The 21485-nt window shown below is 50.4% G+C and overlaps 5 protein-coding genes across 5 annotated transcripts; 2 read left to right on the top strand and 3 right to left on the bottom strand.

Moving 5' to 3' along the window:
- Positions 1 to 2445: 2445 nt before the first annotated feature.
- Positions 2446 to 3429, bottom strand: MAA_07991 (major allergen Asp F2; the record flags this gene model as incomplete). The annotated part of the gene is made up of 3 exons (XM_007825989.1): positions 2446 to 2484; positions 2545 to 2960; positions 3021 to 3429. The coding sequence occupies 3 exons, from the start codon at positions 3427 to 3429 to the stop codon at positions 2446 to 2448; spliced, it is 864 nt and encodes a 287-aa protein (XP_007824180.1).
- Positions 3430 to 5706: 2277 nt separating this feature from the next.
- MAA_07992 (proline rich protein 5MeD) lies at positions 5707 to 7311 on the top strand (the record flags this gene model as incomplete). The annotated part of the gene is made up of 1 exon (XM_007825990.1): positions 5707 to 7311. The coding sequence occupies one exon, from the start codon at positions 5707 to 5709 to the stop codon at positions 7309 to 7311; it is 1605 nt and encodes a 534-aa protein (XP_007824181.1).
- Positions 7312 to 8843: 1532 nt separating this feature from the next.
- On the top strand, positions 8844 to 9617 carry MAA_07993 (uncharacterized protein; the record flags this gene model as incomplete). The annotated part of the gene is made up of 1 exon (XM_007825991.1): positions 8844 to 9617. One exon carries the CDS (start codon positions 8844 to 8846, stop codon positions 9615 to 9617), a length of 774 nt encoding a protein of 257 aa, XP_007824182.1.
- A 1552-nt stretch (positions 9618 to 11169) lies between these two features.
- Positions 11170 to 13761, bottom strand: MAA_07994 (uncharacterized protein; the record flags this gene model as incomplete). The annotated part of the gene is made up of 1 exon (XM_007825992.1): positions 11170 to 13761. One exon carries the CDS (start codon positions 13759 to 13761, stop codon positions 11170 to 11172), a length of 2592 nt encoding a protein of 863 aa, XP_007824183.1.
- Positions 13762 to 17836: 4075 nt separating this feature from the next.
- On the bottom strand, positions 17837 to 20422 carry MAA_07995 (uncharacterized protein; the record flags this gene model as incomplete). Its single annotated transcript, XM_007825993.1, has 1 exon — positions 17837 to 20422. The coding sequence occupies one exon, from the start codon at positions 20420 to 20422 to the stop codon at positions 17837 to 17839; it is 2586 nt and encodes an 861-aa protein (XP_007824184.1).
- Between the last annotated feature and the right edge of the window lie 1063 nt (positions 20423 to 21485).

The following is a 21485-nucleotide window of genomic DNA, read 5'->3' as shown; positions in this document are numbered from 1 at the left end:
AGATCGAATATTCATTCTGCATATTTATTGCTAGTTGTGCTGAAGATGTATTTAACTCAACATACGGTGTTGCATGCCAGTGTTTCTTGTGCCTGGTGGTTACACCGACGTCACATAGCATAGCGGCACGGGCCGACGCTTGAACTTGATGATAGTTATATAACAACTCAAAATCTCGTCGAGGCCTTAGGCTGAAAGGCTTCAAGGCTCACGGCTGCTTTATAAATGCTCTTATAAATAACCCCTTGTCGCAAACGTGGGCCAAGTGGCCACCGTGCTTAATATTCAGTAATATAAGACGTCGCGTCAAGTGGTAAACCTATCTGTAAAACGTGTCAAGTCAATTAGCAAGAGAGCAGAGTACCTTTGAATTGAATAATTGACTTCAAGTCGCTACAATGACTGTAGAAACTGCATCTCCCTTTGTTTTCGACCAAGGTTCGGACATGGAGATTAAAGTCTAAATCCTCTTATTCGGTGCGGAAACATGAATATAAACGAAACTTTTACTTCTATTACTATATTTAAGAGACTGAGATAAATCTCTTGATGGAGGACACATAGAACACAAGACTGGAACAAAATCTCTAAGAATTCTTTGCTCATTATCTCATGCCGTAACAGTGACAAGTCTCTAATGTAATGAAAGTGACTGCTGGGAAGGGCAAGGACTTGATCCAAGAGCTAGCTTACCTTTGAGGTTACAATACGACTGGGACAGGTATGTACTTGCACGATGCTTGACAGACTGCCGGATCAAGTTTGCTTCAATAGCATCTATACGGGGGCCTACAATAGCCCTCATCTCGTTTGGGCCGGCCTCCGAATATATTTGCTTGACGACGAGTGCCCATTTTATTGTCCCTCGTGCAATATTATACACATGGTTCATCTCTCAAGTTTCCTACAAAGACATGTCCAGTGTGAATAGTGTCCAGGGTAAAGGCACGCTTTGAGCAGCAGGCATTCTCGGTATTATAGTTTTCCATCCCCTACTGCTTGTGGTGCTATATTGGTTACCATGGATTGCTCAAAATCAAGTTCGGCGCTGAGGAGTAGGACAGGTCCAGCTCCTCGTGCCGAAAATAATTCTTGGCACCAGGGGGGGAACATCTGGCACACTAGTCCAGTTCCTTTGTAGGCTTCGGTCAAATTCGTGTTCGGATCAAATTTTGGTCTACAAGTTGGAGCCAACTCACCGGCTGCTTGACTCCGTGAGCTCATACAAGATTCTTTGGATCTATACAAGGCAAATTTGTTCTTGAAGCCGCAGTAACTGAGTGTGATGGCGCAGAACTTATTGCAGAATACGCGTTGTTTACTAGGAAGACGCAAAATATACAGTCAAAGAGGGAGACCGCTTCTGCGATACGGAGTATTGTATTCGCTCTGTCTTTGAAATTGCCCAGAACAAGTTCTCTATGCCTTTACATTCTTCAGTCACGTCTTGGAAGTCTAAAATCGTCACGGAGAAACAACAGCTTACTCCCCTCTTCCAGAGCAGATGCTCCTTAATAGCTTAAAAAAGCTTACATGGAGCTGTACTTGGTAGTTTATGCGGGCGTCGTGCAAGACCTTGTTGTGACAACGATTATCATAGTCTGTCCCCGACCCAAGGAAACCTTGCCTTTAATGTATAGTTCCAAGACCCCCCCCCGTGTGAGCACCAAAACATGAGCCACGATATGTTGGACGCTCGAATCTACCAAAAATGGCGTATATGCCATTCCATACATCGAAGGCCCATGTAATCGGAATTGATATATACTTCCATGGAATCTGGGCCCGACAAGAAGTACAGGCAACAATAAAGTAGTCCATTGTAAACGTCTCAAGCAAGAAAATCCCAGAAATAGCAGAATATTTGTTAGAAGCAATCGAAGACCTTTTTGTATGAGGGCGTAATACGTTATATACCTACTAGGACTGAAATGCCCCGGAGACTTGACTCGTTGCTCTTCTCGAGCATCTCCTTGAAGTACAGGTTGCTGCCAGCGACCGTTCTTATCCTCGTCTCAATCGCCCACCTGCTAAGTCTTTTCTGTAGATTTTTGTAAGCATTCTGCCTTCTGAGCATTCTCGACACCATGAGAGCAATCAAGTCCCTGACAGTGCTAGCAAGAGGAACAGTTTGCTGTTCATTAGCGATTGCTTGCGCACACAAATCTGTTGGCCTGTCCGCCGTCATGGGTATAGGGCGTTCGCGATTTAATCAATGACAGTTTGTGTTTAATTGGTGCTGTGATACGTCATAATTGTCCAGTATATATCTACTGGGCTTTCTATTCCTATTGGCTAGCCATTATTTTGCAGATGTTTACCCTTTGCACTGTGGCGCAAAACTGCTTCTACCCCCAACTCGCAATGCTTTTATTACTGGTCCCGCGTTAAGGCAACATCATTCTGGCATCGAATCATATCTCGTATACTTGGCCTTGACTCCGTCTAGACACAATGTTCAGACCCGTCACTGTGGGTGTGGCACTGCTTCCATCATCAGTGCTTGAGTTGCATTCAGGTTCAATTTACCAAGGTTTCACTCACCGAAGACGCAGCGGTAGCAGTAGCAGTGGCAGGACTGCCGGATACTGACTCGGCCGGACTCTTTTTTGGCGGTGGTTTGCCAGTGCAGCCGACGCCAGGGGCGGCAACATCGTGAGCCCATACGTCGATGGCGAAATACTGCAACGCGTCCATGTCAATGCCACTCTTTTCTGGCTCTGTTTTCGCAAGCTCCAAAAGGCCCGAGTAATCATCTGAGAAATGATTTACTATATCTTCATTGACAATCGGGGCATGGAATAGCCTATGCATTAAATCTGTCGCCCAGAATAATTCAAGTCCAGACCCAGCTACCGTGTGGCCGAGGTTACAGACTGATGAGAGGAGCCGATACTCGGTTGCAAATGGGCAAACATTGACCTCGGCAGTGGCATTAGGTCTCCAGTAAGAGCCCCAGTCTGGAAATGTCAAGTATTAGTGCAGGCCTCAAGTACTATATTCGCGGAGTGCTGAAATACCCTTGTGTATATCGCAATTACTGTCGGGGTCGTCGCAGCGAAACAGCATATCGCTCTTATCAGCTAGAATAATACGATCATACCATCCGATGGCATGGGCCGTGGAGCCATTGCCAAAATATCTTTGGGTAAACGTAGATTTATGACCCCATCGCAAAAGGTGGTTGCGTGCATGCTCAGACAGCTGGACCATTTCATCTAGGCCTTGATTGATCTGTGCCCTGAATGAGCTATTACAGGACTCATGAATAGGGATTGTCGCCGTCCATCCTGCCGACCACTGATAATCTGCCGGCGTAGGTGATGCCTTGGCAGACGCATCAATTGTTGGTATTAGTTCGTCGGCTGGGCGGCCAAGAGGAGAGGCCCAAATGGGAGACAAGAACAACAATGCAATAATTGCATACATCTTGATGATCATATAGATAAGATCGAGAATTTGATGAATTTGCTGTATTTGTTATTGTCTTGGATTCGACTGCCAAACGTCCCTAGCTTTATAGTCACTGCTCTGGCCTCTGGACGATTTCTTGTGTCGCGAGTAAATGGCGCAAAATCTCTGAAAATATGGATACTTGTAAGCCGAAATACACTACAGATGAACATTGATGAACTGATCAAGTCGACTTTACCGGGAAGGCCTGACTTGAATACAGGAAATTTACTTGGTTTATTGATCATCAGGGTGCATGTATCGTCAATGCATGAATTCCTGGACCTAGGACCCATGCCATCAGGGTGCATTCACCTCTACTTGAGGTTCTCAAGATGGCAGCAGCCACGTGGTAAGGCCCTGATCTCGAAAACTCGGCCTATCCGATTCCACGACGCAATGTGGATTACATTGCCTTGTTATAAAATACTACGTCATACCTCAACTCAGCAACCGGCTTTATCCTATTCTCTCATTACCCTAGAATAACCTCATCCGGATTCAACATCGACCCGGGAAGCGGAGTGCATCCGATGTAACCAGCGAAGAGCATGTGAATACTGTACGTGGACTTGCGCTCCCAAAGACTCAGCCGACAGAAGTCGGGGTCGTAAAGCTGCCCGACATCAATCTAGTCCTGGATCCCGGGACATCATCGATGACACCTCTGGGGCCTTGGTTGATTACTTCCCGAGGCGAACCGAGCTCACCGGTCAGGGTGAATCAAAAGCCTTGAGGAGCAAAGTCCGGCAGTTGCACACTTATCATTCGTGTGGTAGGCGGCTTTTGACCGCGTGGCGTTGCAGGCCGTATGGGCTGAAGACAGGGTAGAAGTAGTTCCTGGCTATACCATACGCCGCCGAGAAACGACAGTCTAGCATCGCCCTCGTCAATAGAGTACGACGACTTGGGTTGGTTTCTACGATAAAGGACACGCACAAGGCTTGCGTCGCATCTCGACTTGACCATTAGTGTGACATGTTGCGGGCGTGGATTTGATCCCATACTGTTTTACTTTGGCCTGTGGAATAAGGTCTAGACCTGGGACGAGCCGCTCGGTGCTGCGATATCAGGGACTCGGGGGTGACATGGTTGCCAGTATGGAGAGAATCACGGCAGTTTTAATTATGCCATGAATACCACTCAATGCGGCACTTCTGGAACCTCGGCCTTGCCACTTTTTGGTGGCGCCGACGGTGTACTTGATAGATGATCGTGCTTCCTCAGCTTCGAGTGTGGAGGAAGATTTGGGAAGCCTACAGGGCTAACAGTTTCACAGATATAATATGAGTCAAGTTCCATTACACAAACGATCTTCGGCCCTCGTTGAACAAAGGGATAATGACGATGATGCCGGCAGAGCTGAAAGCTGGCTGCTGCAGCTGAAACTCGTAAAAAGAAAGCTCAAATCCCTTGAACGTCCAAGGGCCTCGACTGGAGTTTATTCAACCGACAGTTGCCTGAAGCATGCGGTTGATCTTATGTACGGCGTCATGGGGCAAAACAAACACTCATTCCGCGACGAGCTATCCCGCATCGCACACCAATAAATGACTGCGTGATGAGACAACCATGCGGGCCATTTTCGAGGGATTGCTTGTGAATAACTCTCGAAACTTGCATGTACGTCGCGTTGTGAACGTACACTCAATTGATGGCATTAGCCCACACTTGCATCTGTCTTAAACATTCGTTGCATAATACAACCTCCACTACCTTGCCTCAGCCAGCCTCTCGGCGCCTGGAACGGGTTCCATGATAGCCATGGGCTGAAAGTTCCCTGCCCAACTGTCACCAGACCGGACAAATCTGTGGCAAAGTTGCAATGGTGGCGTTAGAAAATGATTGATCAATACTTTGCACCGATAAACGCACAGCCAGTGATACCCCGCAATTTCCGTAACGGGAACCATCTAGACTGAGGAAACCAAGAGACATCTGTCAGCCATGATTTGTGTATTGTGTGTTGTATGATGTCTGCCCATTTTCTCTCCAAAAGGCCTATCCAGGTACTTACTCAATTAGTAGTATCGTTATATCCGGTAGTAACATTGCTTTTTTCGTCGAGTCCGGCTTCCTATAGAACACTTAATGTTAGTTCCAGTGCAATGCTGTAAAAGCGACGTATATAAAGAGTCGATGCCAAAGAACTTGCAAGAGACTACACTCCTCTGCTTTCTTTCCTTCAAAACTATTCAAAAAAGCTTTACCATATAATTAAATTACATCTTTCCGTGAAAAGGATCCATCAATATGAATCGGTTCGTGGCCGGCTTCATTGCCGTCGGAATCTTCTGCCTCCCTCCCATCGCAGCAGATCCAAACCTGCCGTGCTCTTCTGCATATCTCATACAGAACAGGGATACTGGTTCTGGTTCAAACGAGTTGTACGAGGTGGACTTGGCATCTGGGAAAACGACACTGGTCAATGGCAATGTCAACGCTGGGCCGCCTGGGTCCGCCATCAATGCCATCGGGTTCAATTCCCGGGACAGCTTCATATACGGAACGGCAACGAATGCCGCGAATGGAACACGCAATCTGATTCGCGTTGGAGCCGGGGGTAAAACTACTGTGCTGCCGATAGAAATCTCGTTTGACACCGTTGTCGGCGACGTGGCCGCCAACGGACAGTACTACATCCGTTCCACCGCGGGCGTGGGCAACGTGCCATGGGCTCAGTTGGACCTTTCCGACTCCAATTCTCCAACCTTTGGCCGCGTGGTTGCTAGCGGAACGAGCGACTCGCTTGGCTTGGCTATGTTCGATTGGGCCCATGTCCCGGGGGCGGGTGACTACCTCTGGTCGTACGGCTTCATGTATCCAAACGAGGACAAGAACGTCTTGGTCCGGTGGGATATTCAATCTCACGCCTACGTCAAGGTGAGAGACTTGGGGATATCCGGGCGATATGGGGCCATGTATGCATCAGCAGACGGCTATCTCTATGGGGAGGAGAGCGGCTCCGGCAGCATCTACAGAGTCAAGGTCGCCGACAGCACAGCGCCTGTTGAATTTATTGCCAAAGGCCCGGCAAGCAGTGGTAACGATGGCGCTGGGTGCGGCGGTCCTCTTGCTCCTCTTCCTCCTACCGGCCCTCTTTCTCCTCTGAAATGCTCCTCCTCCGGCTATCTCATACAGAACACCAAGCCTGGGTCGGATCTAAATTGGTTGTATAGCGTGGACGTATCCGGAAAGGCGACACTGGTTAACAGTAATGTGAATGCCGGGCCATCGGGGTCACATATTAATGCTATTGGGTTTAATATCCGCGATGGCTATATTTACGGAACCGCGACAAATTCGGCCAACCAAGCCCGCAATCTAATTCGCATTGGAGAAGGTGGTGTGGCCACAGTACTGCCATACAAGATCCCGTTTGCCACTGTCACTGGTGATATCGCACCTGACGGGCAGTACTATATTCTTCAAGCTTTTCAGCCCGATGGAGCCGCAACGTCGTGGGCTCAATTGGATCTTTCGGATTCCAAGTCTAGCACTTTTGGCCTCGTCGTTGCTAGCGGAACCAGCGACCAGATCTTGCCCATCTTCGATTGGGCTCATGTCCCGGGGACGGGCAACTACCTATGGTCCTTTGGTGTCACAAATACGGGCAATAATTTCTTGATCCGTTGGGACATGTCAACTCACATATTCACAGTCATTCGGGATTTGGGGGTATCCGGGAGGTTCGGAGCGGTATATGCGGCTGCCGATGGATATTTATATGGCGCAGACAGTATATCTGGGAACGTTTATAGAGTCAAGGTAACGAACAGCACATCTCGTGGCGAACTTGTTGGAAAGGCTCCGGCAAGCGATGGGAATGATGGCGCCTCATGTCCTGTAGCTAACTAATCGAGTGAACTTTTGACCGCATAATCATGGGCCGGGACTGCAGGCGAGAGCGCAAACCGAGCCACTATCGGGCTCGGCCCCTTAGATTAATAGTAGCATGCTCGAGTATAAAATCAAAGCCTTATAGCCTTTGCATTTGCATTATAGTATAGGAAAAACCCCAACCATATTCATAGTGTAAAGGGGGAAGAACTGATACAAGGCATCCTAGAACATCCGCCGTTCGCCACTTCCAAATCTCAAGATTGAGTCAGTCTAATAGCTTCCTGCCAAGGAGTAGATATCACCGCAGCTTAGCGCCCAATGTCTTGGTCGGTAGCATCTGATGGATTGAGACTGTCTGTCCAAAGTTTTTACGTCTGTTGGACCCGGGTTTGAGTGCGGAGACCCAGGCGGCGAGCGGCAGTCCCTTTCCTTGCGCGACCGGATATTAATAAAATCAATAATGCCAAGTGTGAAGAAAGGTACGTACTTGAACAGGAAGTATACTTGTGCCTTATTAATAGTAATTTTACTAATAGTGTGAGCGCTATAAACACTTTATTACCAGAATAAACTTAAAACAACAATTACTTTAAAAGACTTACACCCCAGGTATAAGATTTACACAGAGACTGTTATCCTATAGATAAATATATTACCTCTCTAGGTGTCCTGGCGTCTTTTCCCCCACGAGAGTTGCCCGTGTTATATAAGACCACCAAGGCTGTTCTTGGAGGGGTGAAATAATATTTGATTGAACCTACTAGCAGCAGCAGTATGATATTTTCAGCGCCGTCGTTATATACAGCGCTCTTGTACTGGGCGCCGTCGAGGTCGTATTAAGCGTTTATAAATTAAATAACAGCGCGTAAAGTAGTAGTTTATCGGTCCTGTCTACTATGGCAAATTTAAGCTATATAATATACACTAACAAAGCAATAATACGCATAAGGCATAAATAAGAACATGACTCAAAAGCTCTACCGGAATAGGAATAGTAGGCTTTTTATGCCCCTTTTATAATTCAATGCATTAACTAGCAGTACATAGTTATCGGTCCTGTTTATTAGCAAATTTAAGCCGCATAATGTACACCGTTAAAGCAATAATGCGCATAAGGCATAAACAAGAACATGACTCAAAAGATCTACCGGAATAGGGATAGTAAGCTTTTTATGCCCCTTTTATAATGCAATGTATTAACTAGCAGTACACAGTTATCGGTTCTGTTTATTAGCAAATTTAAGCCGCATAATGTACACCGTTAAAGCAATAATGCGCATAAGGCATAAACAAGAACATAACTTAAAAGCTCCACCAGAATGGGGACGAAAACGGGGCTGTATACGTGGCTAGTAGGCTACATCTAAGAAAAGCCAAGGGCAGCACTTGACAGGTTCAGCCCAGGCTTGAGTATAAAAGGTGACAATAGGCTCGATATAGTCTGTCCGGATAGTATTCGCCAATGCACCCTTTTTTCCTGTTCAATACTATTATTCCTACTACTAAGTACTCTTTTTGTGTCTTCTGTCAAATTTAAGGCATCCACAATGAAAGCCGGAGGTGTCACCCTCGCGTTTTTCGCCGCACCCGCCTTCGCGCTTGCATCTGCCCGTCCAGGAGAAGGCTTCCGAATCTTGAGACGTGCAGAAATCCGGGGACCTGATTGCGAAAAGTTATTGAGGGTTACTCGGTTCAATTGCGATAAGGAGCGTAACACGGAATGGTCTGAAGATTGTTTTCTTGTCGGCCAGGAAGCCGGTATAAAATGTTTGGTGGACTCCCGCAAAGTTCCAGAGACGAGCGACGCAGTTCATGCGCAATGCCACGCCGAGGCCGTCAAGAACGGCAAAGTTTGTTATAATAGCGGCACCAAAGGAGCCTGGCGCATTTGTTCTAAGGTAGGGGTCAAAGCCTACGATGACTGCGTAAAAAAGAACAGCGTCACGACGACATCCGGGCAAAGCCAAAGCCCCGCCGTCACCGCCAGCACCGTGGCTAGTACGTCGACGCAATCTAGTTCAGGAGTAGCTCAGCCGCCCGCCAAAGTGCAAGGTCCTCAGGATCCTCCTCGGGATCCTGCCCAGGTTATGGAAGACAAGCTCTGCACCCCTTCAGCAAAGGCGCCGAATGAGTGGGGTTTAAATCCGACGGCGCCGAATAAGTGGGGTTTATATGAGGGTGCATGCAGGAGAAATATTGCGCAGTGTGTTTTTGAAGAACAGAAAAAGATCCCAAAGGTCAAAAACTTTGATGGCGTTATCGAGTGCATGGACAAGAGGAAAAAATCAATTGGCTTCGACTACGACTTCCCGAGTGACTAACAGGCCCTTCGTTGAATTGTAGCTGCTTTCGGGTTTCAACTCTGATGGAGCTCTTTCTGCCAAACCCCGAGTTTTGTGAAGTGTGTCACGGCGTACACAAGGGCAGGAAGGGTGGCTGAATCGTCGTTTACAGGCTCAAGGTACTCGTTGCATCTTAGCTGCTTAGGAAATATATGTTTGCACAGCTTCAACTAGTTAGGAGGAATAACAAATCGTATCGTCTTTATAACGCGTATATTTATACGTAGTCTTGTAGTATCGTGGGACATGTTGGCTGTCATGTTTCTAGGAACCCTGGGATAGTATTACTAGATACGCTTTGAATACGCTTTTACTTTACGGATATAGTAGTCACTAGATTGAGACATGAGAAATTAAATTTGTCGTTTAGCTTTTACGAATACTCGCCCGTAGCCTTTCGCGATGGAGCCGGCTTCCTATACTCTTGCTTGTATGAAGCCGCCCATGTTATATCTCCATCTTTTTTTTAATCATTTGGTTTCCATTACGCAATAACCTGAATGTGAGGCAATATGTGGTGCATCGCATCGCATCACCAATATCATCTCTGCAACCGTATTCATGACGAGCACCTAGACTGCTCCATTTTCTGGGTTCCAGCCGTGGACACAGACACGTTTGAAAATGCTCATAGCGATATTAGCAAACAGATGAAGATTACGGGTAGTGACAAACAAAGCTGACGTTGAGCGGTTCTTCACAGGCCTCACAGTTGACCCTTTACCCAGTTGGCCAGCCCAGTGGCCATTCGACACGGGCATGGGTTGGTTGGTCTTACAGCAGTACTGCTGTTCTCTTCCATCCTCATCGGGCTTTGCCACGTCCGGATGGCATGTCTCCCTGGCTCGCACATACGAGATGTGTCTATGTTTTCCTCGACGTAGCACTTGGCGAATGTTGCTGCGACTTCTGCAGCCTTGGCTGTGGACTGATGAATATTTGCAAAACTAAAGGTCTACTGCTCAGCATCACACCACACGCCTAGTGCGAATGGCTCAAACTGACACCGTCATGCGAAGAATTCTTCACTGGAAAATGTCAGCCGAACTGTGTCGAGCACCCAGGACCCCCTGTTGGACCGGGTAGCCCGCTCTCAAACAGAAGGTTCTAGGCCATGGCCGGATATCCGATGCCGTCTTCTTTATCACACGGCATTACACAGGAATCGGTTACTACGAAGGTGAGAACGACCGGTCCAAATGCCAGCAGACGTCTGCGTAAGACCTGCCTGGCAATTGATGTGTTTGATAGTGGTACCCATTCGTCACAGCACAAGTTCCTCATCAATTTTAGTGGACGCTCTCACACATTTGAACTATGCCTTGCTATATTGATCCCTCATAGCTGTGAAATTATCTCAAGGCCCTTACTTGCCGAGGGACAAGACGCCCGCGATAATGCGACGACTGTTGGCAGTGGAGCTGGAACTGGTGCACGTATTTTTGATGACTCTTGTATAAAAGCACATAGATAAATTGTACCACTGACCGGAGCGTCCCAGCAGTTTTGACTATGGCAAGGTACGGCTAATTTACATGAGAGCAGCAGTCGGGGCTCTTCCATCTCTCCAAGAATCCGACACGTTCTTGTACGCGGCGGCATAGTCGTTTCCAAACAACTTCAAATCACAGTAGAGATGCTCGGTCTGGAAGAACACTTGGGCCTCATACTCTCCCAAGAGACAATTGTCAGATCGTCGTGAGCAAATGACCGCCTCATGGAAGAATTTCTGGTTCTGGAAGCGTCCCTCGGAGCAAAAGCACTGTCGCATGTTCTCTCCCGACTCCTTGTTGCAGTCTGTCTCGGTCTTCGCCTTCTTGGCGCAGACCTCGGTGGCATCCTTGCGCTCAGGGGCCTTGCTGCCAGAGGGGCATTCGCAATCTTTAGTTTCAGACTGGCTACCGGAGTTGGAGGGGGTATCGCTGCCGGTCTGGCCACCAGGGGTGCTGGCGGAGTTCTGGGCAGGAGCATTAGGAGTCGTCTTGGTGCCGTGGGAGCCAGGGGCAACGGTATCGGCACCGCCGCTGGGGGCATTTTGGGTGCTGGGGGGCTTTTCAGAGCCCTGGGAAGTGTTGGGGGCCTTCATGGTATCCTCGGGGCCAGAAACGACAGTCTCGGCACCACCGCTGGGAGGATTCTGGGTGCTAGGGGTCTTTTTAGGGCCCTGGGGAGTATCAGGGTTCTTCATGGTATCCTCGGGGCTAGAAACGACAGTCTCGGCACCACCGCTGCCATTGTCAGGTGTGTTAGCACCGCTGGGAGGATTCTGGGTGTGCTGAATGTTGGAGACGTTGGTAGAGCCATTATCAGGAGTGTTAGCACCGTTGCTGACATCTTCGTTGACGTACTCATCCTCATCATCCGACATAGCGGGCGTGTTGTCAGGAGCAGGCTTGTTGTTGGGAGCGCCAGTTCCGGCACCGCCGCTTGGGACATTCTCAGGGTTGTGGGTATTGGTAGAGCCATTGTCAGGAGTGTTAGCACCGTTGGGGAGACCTTCGTCGACGCACTCATCCTTATTATTCGACACAGCGGACGTGTTATCGTCAGCAGCAGGCTTGTTGTTAGGAGCGCCAGTTCTGGTACTACTACTGGGGACGTTCTCAGTGTTGGCGTTGTTGGTAGAGCCATTATCAGGAGTGTTAGCACTGCTGGGAGGATTCTGGGTGTGCTGAATGTTGGGGACCTTGGTAGAGCCATTGTCAGGTGTGTTAGCACCGCTGGGAGGATTCTGGGTGTGCTGAATGTTGGAGACGTTGGTAGAGCCATTATCAGGAGTGTTAGCTCCGTTGCTGACATCTTCGTTGACGCACTCATCCTCATCATCCGACACATCGGTCGTGTTATCAGTGGTGCCGGTAACAGGCTCGTCAGAAGTACCAGATCCGGCGGCGCCATTGGGGGCCTGGGACTCTACAGCGGCGGGCGTCTTGGAAGGAGGAAGGGGCTTGTTATTTTCAGGAGCCGCAACGACATTGGCTTCGGTACCGACGATGTCCTTCACTTGCTTTGCAGTGTTCTTGTCCTTGCTGGCATCGTGCACGGTGTCTTTGATCTTGTCGAACTGCTCCTTTTTCTCCAGCATGGAGACGGGCTTGGTATTGTCAATTCCGGTGTTCTTGTAATCGATATAGAGATTTCCCTGCGCGTCCTTCTTGGGGGCGCAATCAATGATGACCCAGATGATGTATACGTGGCAAAGCTTGCCGTTGATCAGGATAATATGCGCGACATCAGCACCACCGTTGGAGCCAGAGGCAGGGACAAGCGAGCTCGAAGGTGACAAAGAGGCAGTGGCTGCTGCGGTAGAATCCCCGGACGTGACACGCATCAAGGTGGTGGGCTGCGAGCCAGCAGCAGAAGGCGTCAACGTAACGGGGGCAGTGTTGGCTCCAGAGGGCTCGTTGTTGACCTCGACGGCAACAAAGGCGGGAACAACGACCTGCCCAGCCACGGGGTCACTGATATTGGCATTGACGGTGTTGTCGTTGACTCCAGGCTGGGGGGCAGCGGGCGTAAATTTGCCCGGGCCCTGCTTCTCCGGGACGGCGACCTTGGCCAGTGTATAGTAGTCCCTAGGATTGCCAATCTTAGCATCGAGAGGGTTGCCAGCAATGACTCCTGTTTGCGGCGACGGCAAGCCTTTAGTAAATTCGGCGAAGTCGACAGCCACGTCGTCGGACTGGCAGTACCCCTTGTCCAGGGCTCCGAAGTAGTCTTTCCAGAATTTACGCTGGTCTTCTGGCTGCAGACCGTTCTGAATCTTGCATTCTGAACAGGCAACAGCGTCTTGCAAGAACGAGCTGCCCTTGCCGCAGATGCAGTCTCGCTGAGCCTTGCGCTCCTCGGCCGTCTCGGCCGACCAAGGGCAAGACTCGTGGCGAATCTTGAGCTGCGAGGCGCAAGGCCAGATAAAACCACCGGCGACTGAGGTGTCAATCTTGTGGCAGGCGTCGTACTTCCATTCTCCCTCTATCTTCTTCATGGTATCCGATGGAATAATGGGGATGATGTCCTTGGCGGGTTCCAGAGCGGTAGCCGGAGCGGTAGCCAGAGGGGAAGCTTGGGCTGCCACGCTGGTCGCGAGCGTGGCAGCGCTCAAGGCCGTGACGAGGGACTTCATAGTTGATACGTTATTAGATGTAAAAGTAGTAAGCCAAAAAAGAATATAAACCAAACTTGTAGCGAGCGTGGGTGATTCGATATCAAACACTTGCGGAAACCGCACTGAATGCTAGATTATATAGAAAGTGTTGGTCGGTATCCCACACAACATTGAAGTGACGAGACGGCTCGAGCTCTATCATAACGCAACCCGTCCCAGTCCTTGCTGCGGTACCGTTCAATACAGAGCCCGCGTCGTCAGCTTCTAGATTCGCGGTACGTTTGCATTGTAGAATTCATATCCATCACTCTACTTGCCTGACTAGCGGAAATAGCCGAGAGCGCTCAAATTGCCACGCTGCTCTCTTTTATGCGCATAAATTGGGAAAAAGAAAAGAAGAAACAAGAAAAGCGCCAAGCACTGACCTACTATTAGGTCACTGCTATTTAACACCGACTCTTCGACAGACACTGGCTAGTCATTTTTTCCCGCGCCTATTACTATTTATGCATACATGTAATTATATATGCATACGTCTGTGGTGAGAATTGATTGTGTGCCTGAATCAGGGCATTAGCATTATGCAACGTCGCCCTTGTCACGCCAGATCAAGCTTGGCACCCACTCCAATTCGTCTTGTGGCCCGTCCCAAGAAGAAATATGTAATATGCACTGCATAATCATGACATTCTTTTTTGGGTCTGGTACACACAAATCAGGCTGTAATCCTATGCCCGGTGGATATGCCACCGTAGAGCAAGATGGCCATTATGCAGACGATTCATGGCCGACGGCCGTGCTCTTTTTCTGATGATGCCTCATGTGTTGTTTATTTTAATTGGCCGGATCCAAGCTAACTCTCCGGGTGCGAAAAACCTGCTTGCTACATCAACTGAAACGGCGCTGGATGGAAACACTTAGGAGCCGAGAACACACATGGTAGACAAGGGAATGGCAAGGATTAAACGTGCACATGCCTGTGGGTGTAGATACTCGAGAGTTGGATTGAGAGCTGAAAAGCACCAGCAGCTTTTACATCGGTGGAATATGATAAGCGTCCAAGCCCAAGCTCGGTAGGGAGGGATGGCATGGATGAAATCGAAGCCGTCATGGTTCCTGGTGAAGAATAGCCATATAGAGGAGCTCTCCGGGCCGGACCCTCGGAAACGCAAGTATCGAGAAATAGTCTTCTGTCCTCATGTGGGCCATCTATAAAGTGCTGCCTCGGTGCCATCTGCTGCACGTCTGCGACCTTGGCCATGAATTGTATCGCTCCGGACGGCGGAAGGGGTTTCAGAGCAAGCTGAAAAATGTACCAGACCATTCACTGGCCGGGGTGACGCCGGCCCCCTTGGCCGTCTCCTTGGCCGACCCAGGGTTCTACCCAGTCACCAGGTTGCCGTCGAACACTGCATGGGATACAAATGGCAGCGTAGCCTTGCTGTACTTGGCACCGTATTTCTTGGACTCTTGCTCGGCATTGTAAGGCACAAATTTGTTCACGCGGGCAAGCATCCGTGGGCTCGGGTAGCCACAAACCCGTCGGATAGGACGGGTCGTGTCAATGCCACGTTGGGGACGACGTTTAAAATGCCCCTGGCCATGATAAAGCCACGTCCAAAATCTTGTTTCGGCTTTTGCTGAACTTGGTTGATTCTTGACTGCGAGCAACATTATCGCGAGTTTTTATATGCTACAGTAGTATTCTTAAAGTTATATGAACCCTGCCCCGCCCCCAGTGGCCATTCTACGATGATATATCTTAATATGACAATGATCTGCGGCCAAGATCGTCTATCCTCCCAGTGGTCTGGTGAAATCGCTGGCTATAATGCCTGCAGCGTGACGTTGCCGAGAGGCGTAATGGAACTTTCCGATGGTGTTGGTGTCAACCCGGATTGCGAACCCCCAGGATCAGCGGCCTATGTCCGTCCCTCTTCTAGCAATGCCCCGTCTTCCGCTTGCGTTTGGCCTCCTGAGCCTCGCATAAACGTTGCCGCCAACTCATACTCCATAGTTTGTGGTGGAATGCCTCTTTTCTGTCATGGATGCCCGGCCAAGCCTAGCCTCCATGCGGTTCCCAGATATCTGCCGCCAATTATTAAGCCTGGCAACATATTACGCGGGACCCGCCATCATCTAGAATCTAATAAAGTCCAGGACATGGAAGCAGTAAAGCAAGGCGTGGCAATCATCAGGCTTATCGACTCCACCAGGGCTCGTGCCTGCGGCGTTATTCTCTGGGTTGTCCTTGTTGTGAGATTGCTCATCACTAGGCTCCAGAATCACGACTCATTCTTAGAGCTGCAAGAGGAGATAAACAACCTCCCTCAAACCTTAAAAAGAGACATATGATAAAAGTCCAAGTTCCAAGGAAATCAACAGCTCCAAATACCTGCAACTGCTGTCAAACCCATGGGGGTGAGCGAAAGCTATATGATGTCACCGCTTCCGCTCTCATTGGCCGACGATGACGTCTAATGAAGCTACACGCCTCCCATCACAGTACCCATTCTCAATCAAGTACTTTTGTATAATTTAAAACGTGCTCAACCCTTCTCGGCCTCTTAAAACCGGTCGTCTGTGGGCCCTAGAGGGAGTGAAACCAGGCACATCAAGCACGAAATCATGGTTGAATTTTCTCACCAATCTCTTAGGTGGACATTCGCACATTGTCTGATGGAGCTCTGAGCTGACATCCGTAGGCGCCTCGTGAATTCGCGGCTCACTAAAATCAGGCAACTCGTATACGGGTCTCTCGTCCTCTATAGGGAACGCGATTGACCCAAAGTCACGGCTGTTGGACGGTCTTGAAACGTAGAGAGGCTTTGTTGCGCGATCGGATAGTGGCCTACTGACGGGACGAGAACCTTGTCGTTTCTTTCTTGCCGATGCCTCTTGTTCCGAAAGAAGAGGAAGACCATGGTCCCGATCAAGGCGAGTGCTACAACGCCGCCGATGACGCCACCAGCTATAGGTGCAGCATATGAACCCTTGGAATCGTTACTGCTCTTCGTAGGTGTGGCGGGCGAGGCACTGGGATAAATGACGACAGTGGTGGTCGATAAAGGACTGGGCAAGGCTGTAGCAGAGGATGTGCTATTGGCAGCTTGCCCCTTGTTATTGCAATAGTCGCTGTTTCCCACACTGCCAGGTCTCCAGCCGTAATAACAATATCTGATAGCCTTGATGTCCTCGCTGGGGCCTCCTATCCAATCTTCTTTTTCAGACGAGGCGCAGCTGAGCAGCCGTTAATTGATCTTGATTGTGGGTTGGCGTGAGGGCGTCGAATGGCCATCATTGATGCTGTGATGAGTGCTTGCAAGTGCAATGGCGCCAAGCGAACCAACATTGAAGGGCGAAAAGCGCCGAGTTCGCGAGCTGGCTGCTAATAAACTTTGAGCACTCCGCAGTACAGTACAAGTTGACATGCAAGCCCTTCCGAGGTCACCATTACTCTCAGCCTTAAGCCTTCAAACTCTGTAATCATATTCGCCTAGATGTACTAAGCCACCTGTCCACCAATGGATGCGGCCTACCTACATATGTAGGTAGTTTCCGTCTGTCACACGGGCTACACGAGGACTACGATGACGGGACCCAGCACGGGTAAGCGGCGTAGATGCATATACGGTCGGGCGACTCCCGAATCATGCCCCGATTCCGCCGTGGCATCGGCCCTTCAGTACGGGCGGGTGCCGTATGGCCAATGGGCTGGACGCATATTATGACTACATGTACATATACATACTAGTTGACATGTCGACCGGTATACTAGCCCGATCTAGCTAGAGGGAAAGTGCGTCAGACACATGCGTACATATGTACCTTTGATGTGGGTGTGAAGCACTATTTGACACAAAAACGCGACCTCCGCTGTTTAATTTAAAATGACTGGAATAATCCTCCCAGGCTGGCCATTCATCAGCTATCTAGAGCTCTGTTGCAATAACAATGTTATTAGGAACGATGCTGACATATCGACAGTCCTAGTAGACCTGGTCCAAAATCTTCATAAACCCTGCCTTTATTAGACAGGGTCTGCCGCACCAGAGGGAAAAAAAGACAAGATTCATACTGTAAAGAAGCTCACTCAACTCCCTTGTCGATAGTTGCCGAAGCGAATCGGATTCTCCCCGTAGGCCTTCAGCTTCTTCCGCACCCACGGCCCCCGGTTGCCGAAGCTGGCCACGATGATGCCAGTGGTAGAAGGTCCGCCCACGAGGACTGTGAAGATGCCGCAGAGAAGCAAGTCCTTCACTGCTGGCTCGGTCAGATCAAAGGGCTCTGCACGAATGAAGATGCGCCTCCCGTCTTCCCCCATGTACGGAAGGGTGAACTTGAGCTGGAGGATGTTGGGGTGAACGTTGTGGTAGCTCGAGCCCACGGCCGCGTCGCCCAGGATATAGCTTCCCCCGGTCCCCCAGTGCTGGAAATCAAAGTCTTGAGCGACTCCGTCGTCGACGAGCGGCGTCCGGCTCAACGACACCTGCCATGGAAGAACTGGTACCTGCTGGCTGAGACTGAGGGCGCCGCAAAACGCAAAGAAGCGCTGCCATTCGCGCGGGCCGTAGCAATAGCCTACGCCGTAGCTCTGCACGGTGAAGTCGTCGCCTGGGTTGCGGCCAACAGCTACAAAGTCGGCGTGAGCAAATATACCAAGCGAGGCGGCGTAGGCGCCCGTCTTCTGTGCCATGGAAGCCGCATCGTCATCATCTTGATAGATCCATTCCGGACCACCGGCTCCCTCGAGATGGACATGCCACCCGAACGGCACAGCCGGCGAGACCGTCCGGAAGAGCCAATTGACGGCGGCAACATAGCCGCCAAGGTCCTCGGAGATGCTGTCGGGAATGTCGGCAGCGACCTTGCGATAGTCGATGGCGGATTGCAGCGGACCGCGCACCGTCATCGTGAACTTGGCTGTGAGGCCCTCGCGCTGGCAGGTGCTGACAAAGTCGGGATTCACAATGTAGCCACCCGGCACGAGATGCTGGGGGTCCATGGTACTGTTGGCTATCTGCAGAGACAGGATCAGGTTTGCGAAGCTGTTGGCAAGCCAGTCCTCGTGGTTTCGCAGCCGGTCTTGCACCTGGAACCCTTGCAAGTTGCAGGTATAAGAGACCATGACGGGCAGAACCGGCTTCCCATGGCCGAGCTCTCGTTCCACAGCCCGCGCAAGCTGAATGGTTTCCCATGTGGCGCGCCGCTCCTCGGCCTCTGTCAGGCGCCGGAGGGGATCGCCGTCGTGGTCAAGGCCGGCATATGCAAACACGGACGACGCTTTCGCCTCGACAAAGTCGTCCTTGTTTCCGTCGACCAGGTCGGCGTAGCCGCCGAAACCCAACACGTCTGGGAAGCCGCGGACTTTGAGATTGGCGCCGCGCTGCACCTGCACCTCCAGCTTGGACGAGCCACAATCCAGGACTGTGAGCGAGGCGCCCGCGGTGACGACGTAGACGATGCCGCTGCGGACGAAGCTTGGGGCCTCGACTGTATACTGCCCTGGCCGTACTTTGACGGCGCGCGGCACAGGGCCGTCCCTGACCGGAACTGTTTGCGTGTAGATCAACGTTGACGTCTCGCAGCGCAATCGCACAAACAAAGTCAGACCGGATTCCACAATACTAGTCTTGACCACAATAGGTAGGCTTACGAAGCCAGTGGTGTCAATGCCGGTTACAGCATCGGCTTGGGGGAACGAGGCCGTGTCCAGCCTAGAGGACAGCTTCAAATCGCGGGGCTTGAAGGAGAATTCCTCATTGTTTACCGTCATCGGATCGACACTGACGGACACGTCGCCCTCCTGCGGCAGTTCCGAGAACCGAGTCTTATGGTCGCCCGGGCTCCAGTTGCTGGCGACTTCAGCGCCGTTCCTCTGGATTCGAATATGGAATCTTTCCCTCTCCAGGGGCCTGATGTTGCCAACCGTCACATCTATCGTACTGAAGTGCTCAACGTGGTCGTAGCGTATGTCGACGTGTTTCCTTCCACCGTCCTCGACTCTCAGAGTATGAGTCGAGGCTTGAGGCTGCCCGACCGCCGTGTCATCCGCGGCCGTGAGCTTCAGAGCCTTGACGTCGGTGTACGAGCCGACACCTATCTTGCATTGCGTTTCTTGGCCCAGAGGCACCGAGACTGTCTGTACACGCTTGCCCTCGCAGAAACATATCGTTTGCATGCAGTTTGCGAGGCGCTCGTCCGGGGCGGGCTCGCAATGGATGGCAACGCACCCGCTGGGTGTTCGATCGGCTACCAGCACGAACGACTCCTTGTACAATTCAGGATTTTGGCCCACGTCGTCATAGACGCCAAATTCAAGCGCGTCGTGGTCTTGGAACTCGTATGCTGTTTCGAGCTTGAGTCGTGCGGTTACGCGGACCGTGTTGGCGTCAATCTGCTCGTTGATCATCTGCGGCGTGATTTTCACGGCCGTGGAAGACGAAAAGTCCCTTGCCGCAACATCCGTCGGTGACAGAAACACAACGCTGAGAAACTGGTTGGCTCTCACCAGCTCACCACCATCGGAGTGCAGGCTCGAGACAACCAGTTTACCATAGTACCGGTTTTGGCGTTGTACATCAACTTGGCACCAAATCTTCTGCTCTTCATCACGGTGCTCTGTAATGTGCATAGGGCTCGCACCCGGCCGCGGAGTGCTTGCGGCTTCTCGAGACATGATTTCGTTGTTGAAAAAAGAGTCAAGGATGGACTTTTGCTCTGGTTCCTGAATCTTGTCGCTAAAAATCTCCAGACGCAGGCCACCAGGCCTAACTGAGCTTGATGGGTTTTGGAACGTAGTCTGACAGACTGTAATAGTTTGTAGTATAGTGAATTTGGTAAAGAATCACTTGGATATTGCTTGGAAGGGGCCAAAGGGTGCTGAGTAGACATTGGAGGCAGTTGGTTATAGGGCTGTCATGACCCATATATATAGATACATATCATACGATCCATGATTCACAACTCATCATTCAATGTATAAGAACCTCAGTGCTGCTCTATGGTCATGTCTACGTGGAACAGTGCTGCACCATAGTCCCAAGCTTCTGGCACATAATTACCATGTAGATATTCAACTGGTGTAGTATAAGCAGTAACGTTCACGCGGAAACTGTCCAAAGTTGCGTGTTGTAAGTCCACGCAACGCATCTCACACATGGCCTAGCAGATTGGATCAACAACCCAGAGTCAAAACGTACTCAAGGCCTTCACCCACTTCAGCTGTCCACTCATCTCTTCTCTCTTGCCTCTGTTAGATGTTGGGCAACCCGCACTCTTTTTTCGTATGGCATCATCCTCCCTTCTCTCCCCGAAATCCGCATGTTGCATTGGGACAAGACAACTGGAGAGAGCGATTTGCTCCGCCACTCCAGCCCAGCATCTGCAATTTACTACATGTTCTATTCCTCTGTAAAGAAGACCAAGATGCGTGAGATGACTGTGACCAAAGTAGAGTAGTATTTTGGTGGGACAATTGATGAGACCCGGACTGCATCGAGTCGTTAACCAGGGCTGCGCTGAAATGCACTCGGCCGCCTCTTGAAGATGCCGAGGTGCCTTTAACTGGTCCATTGCTCCGCCACCAAATAGACAAGATGATTTATCGATGAATCTGGTCGATCCCTGCTGAATTCTGCTCAGCCACCAGGCGTGGCCAGTCCATTGTGACGTGGCGTACCCGCCAGACATGTGCCGAGCCCTCACGCCACACCGGTCTCACTTTGTTCTCGCGACTGTCG

Source organism: Metarhizium robertsii, assembly GCF_000187425.2.
Source record: "Metarhizium robertsii ARSEF 23 chromosome Unknown MAA_Scf_4, whole genome shotgun sequence".
NCBI classification, from domain to species: Eukaryota; Fungi; Ascomycota; class Sordariomycetes; order Hypocreales; family Clavicipitaceae; genus Metarhizium; species Metarhizium robertsii.
This window is presented reverse-complemented; position numbering and strand designations above follow the sequence as displayed.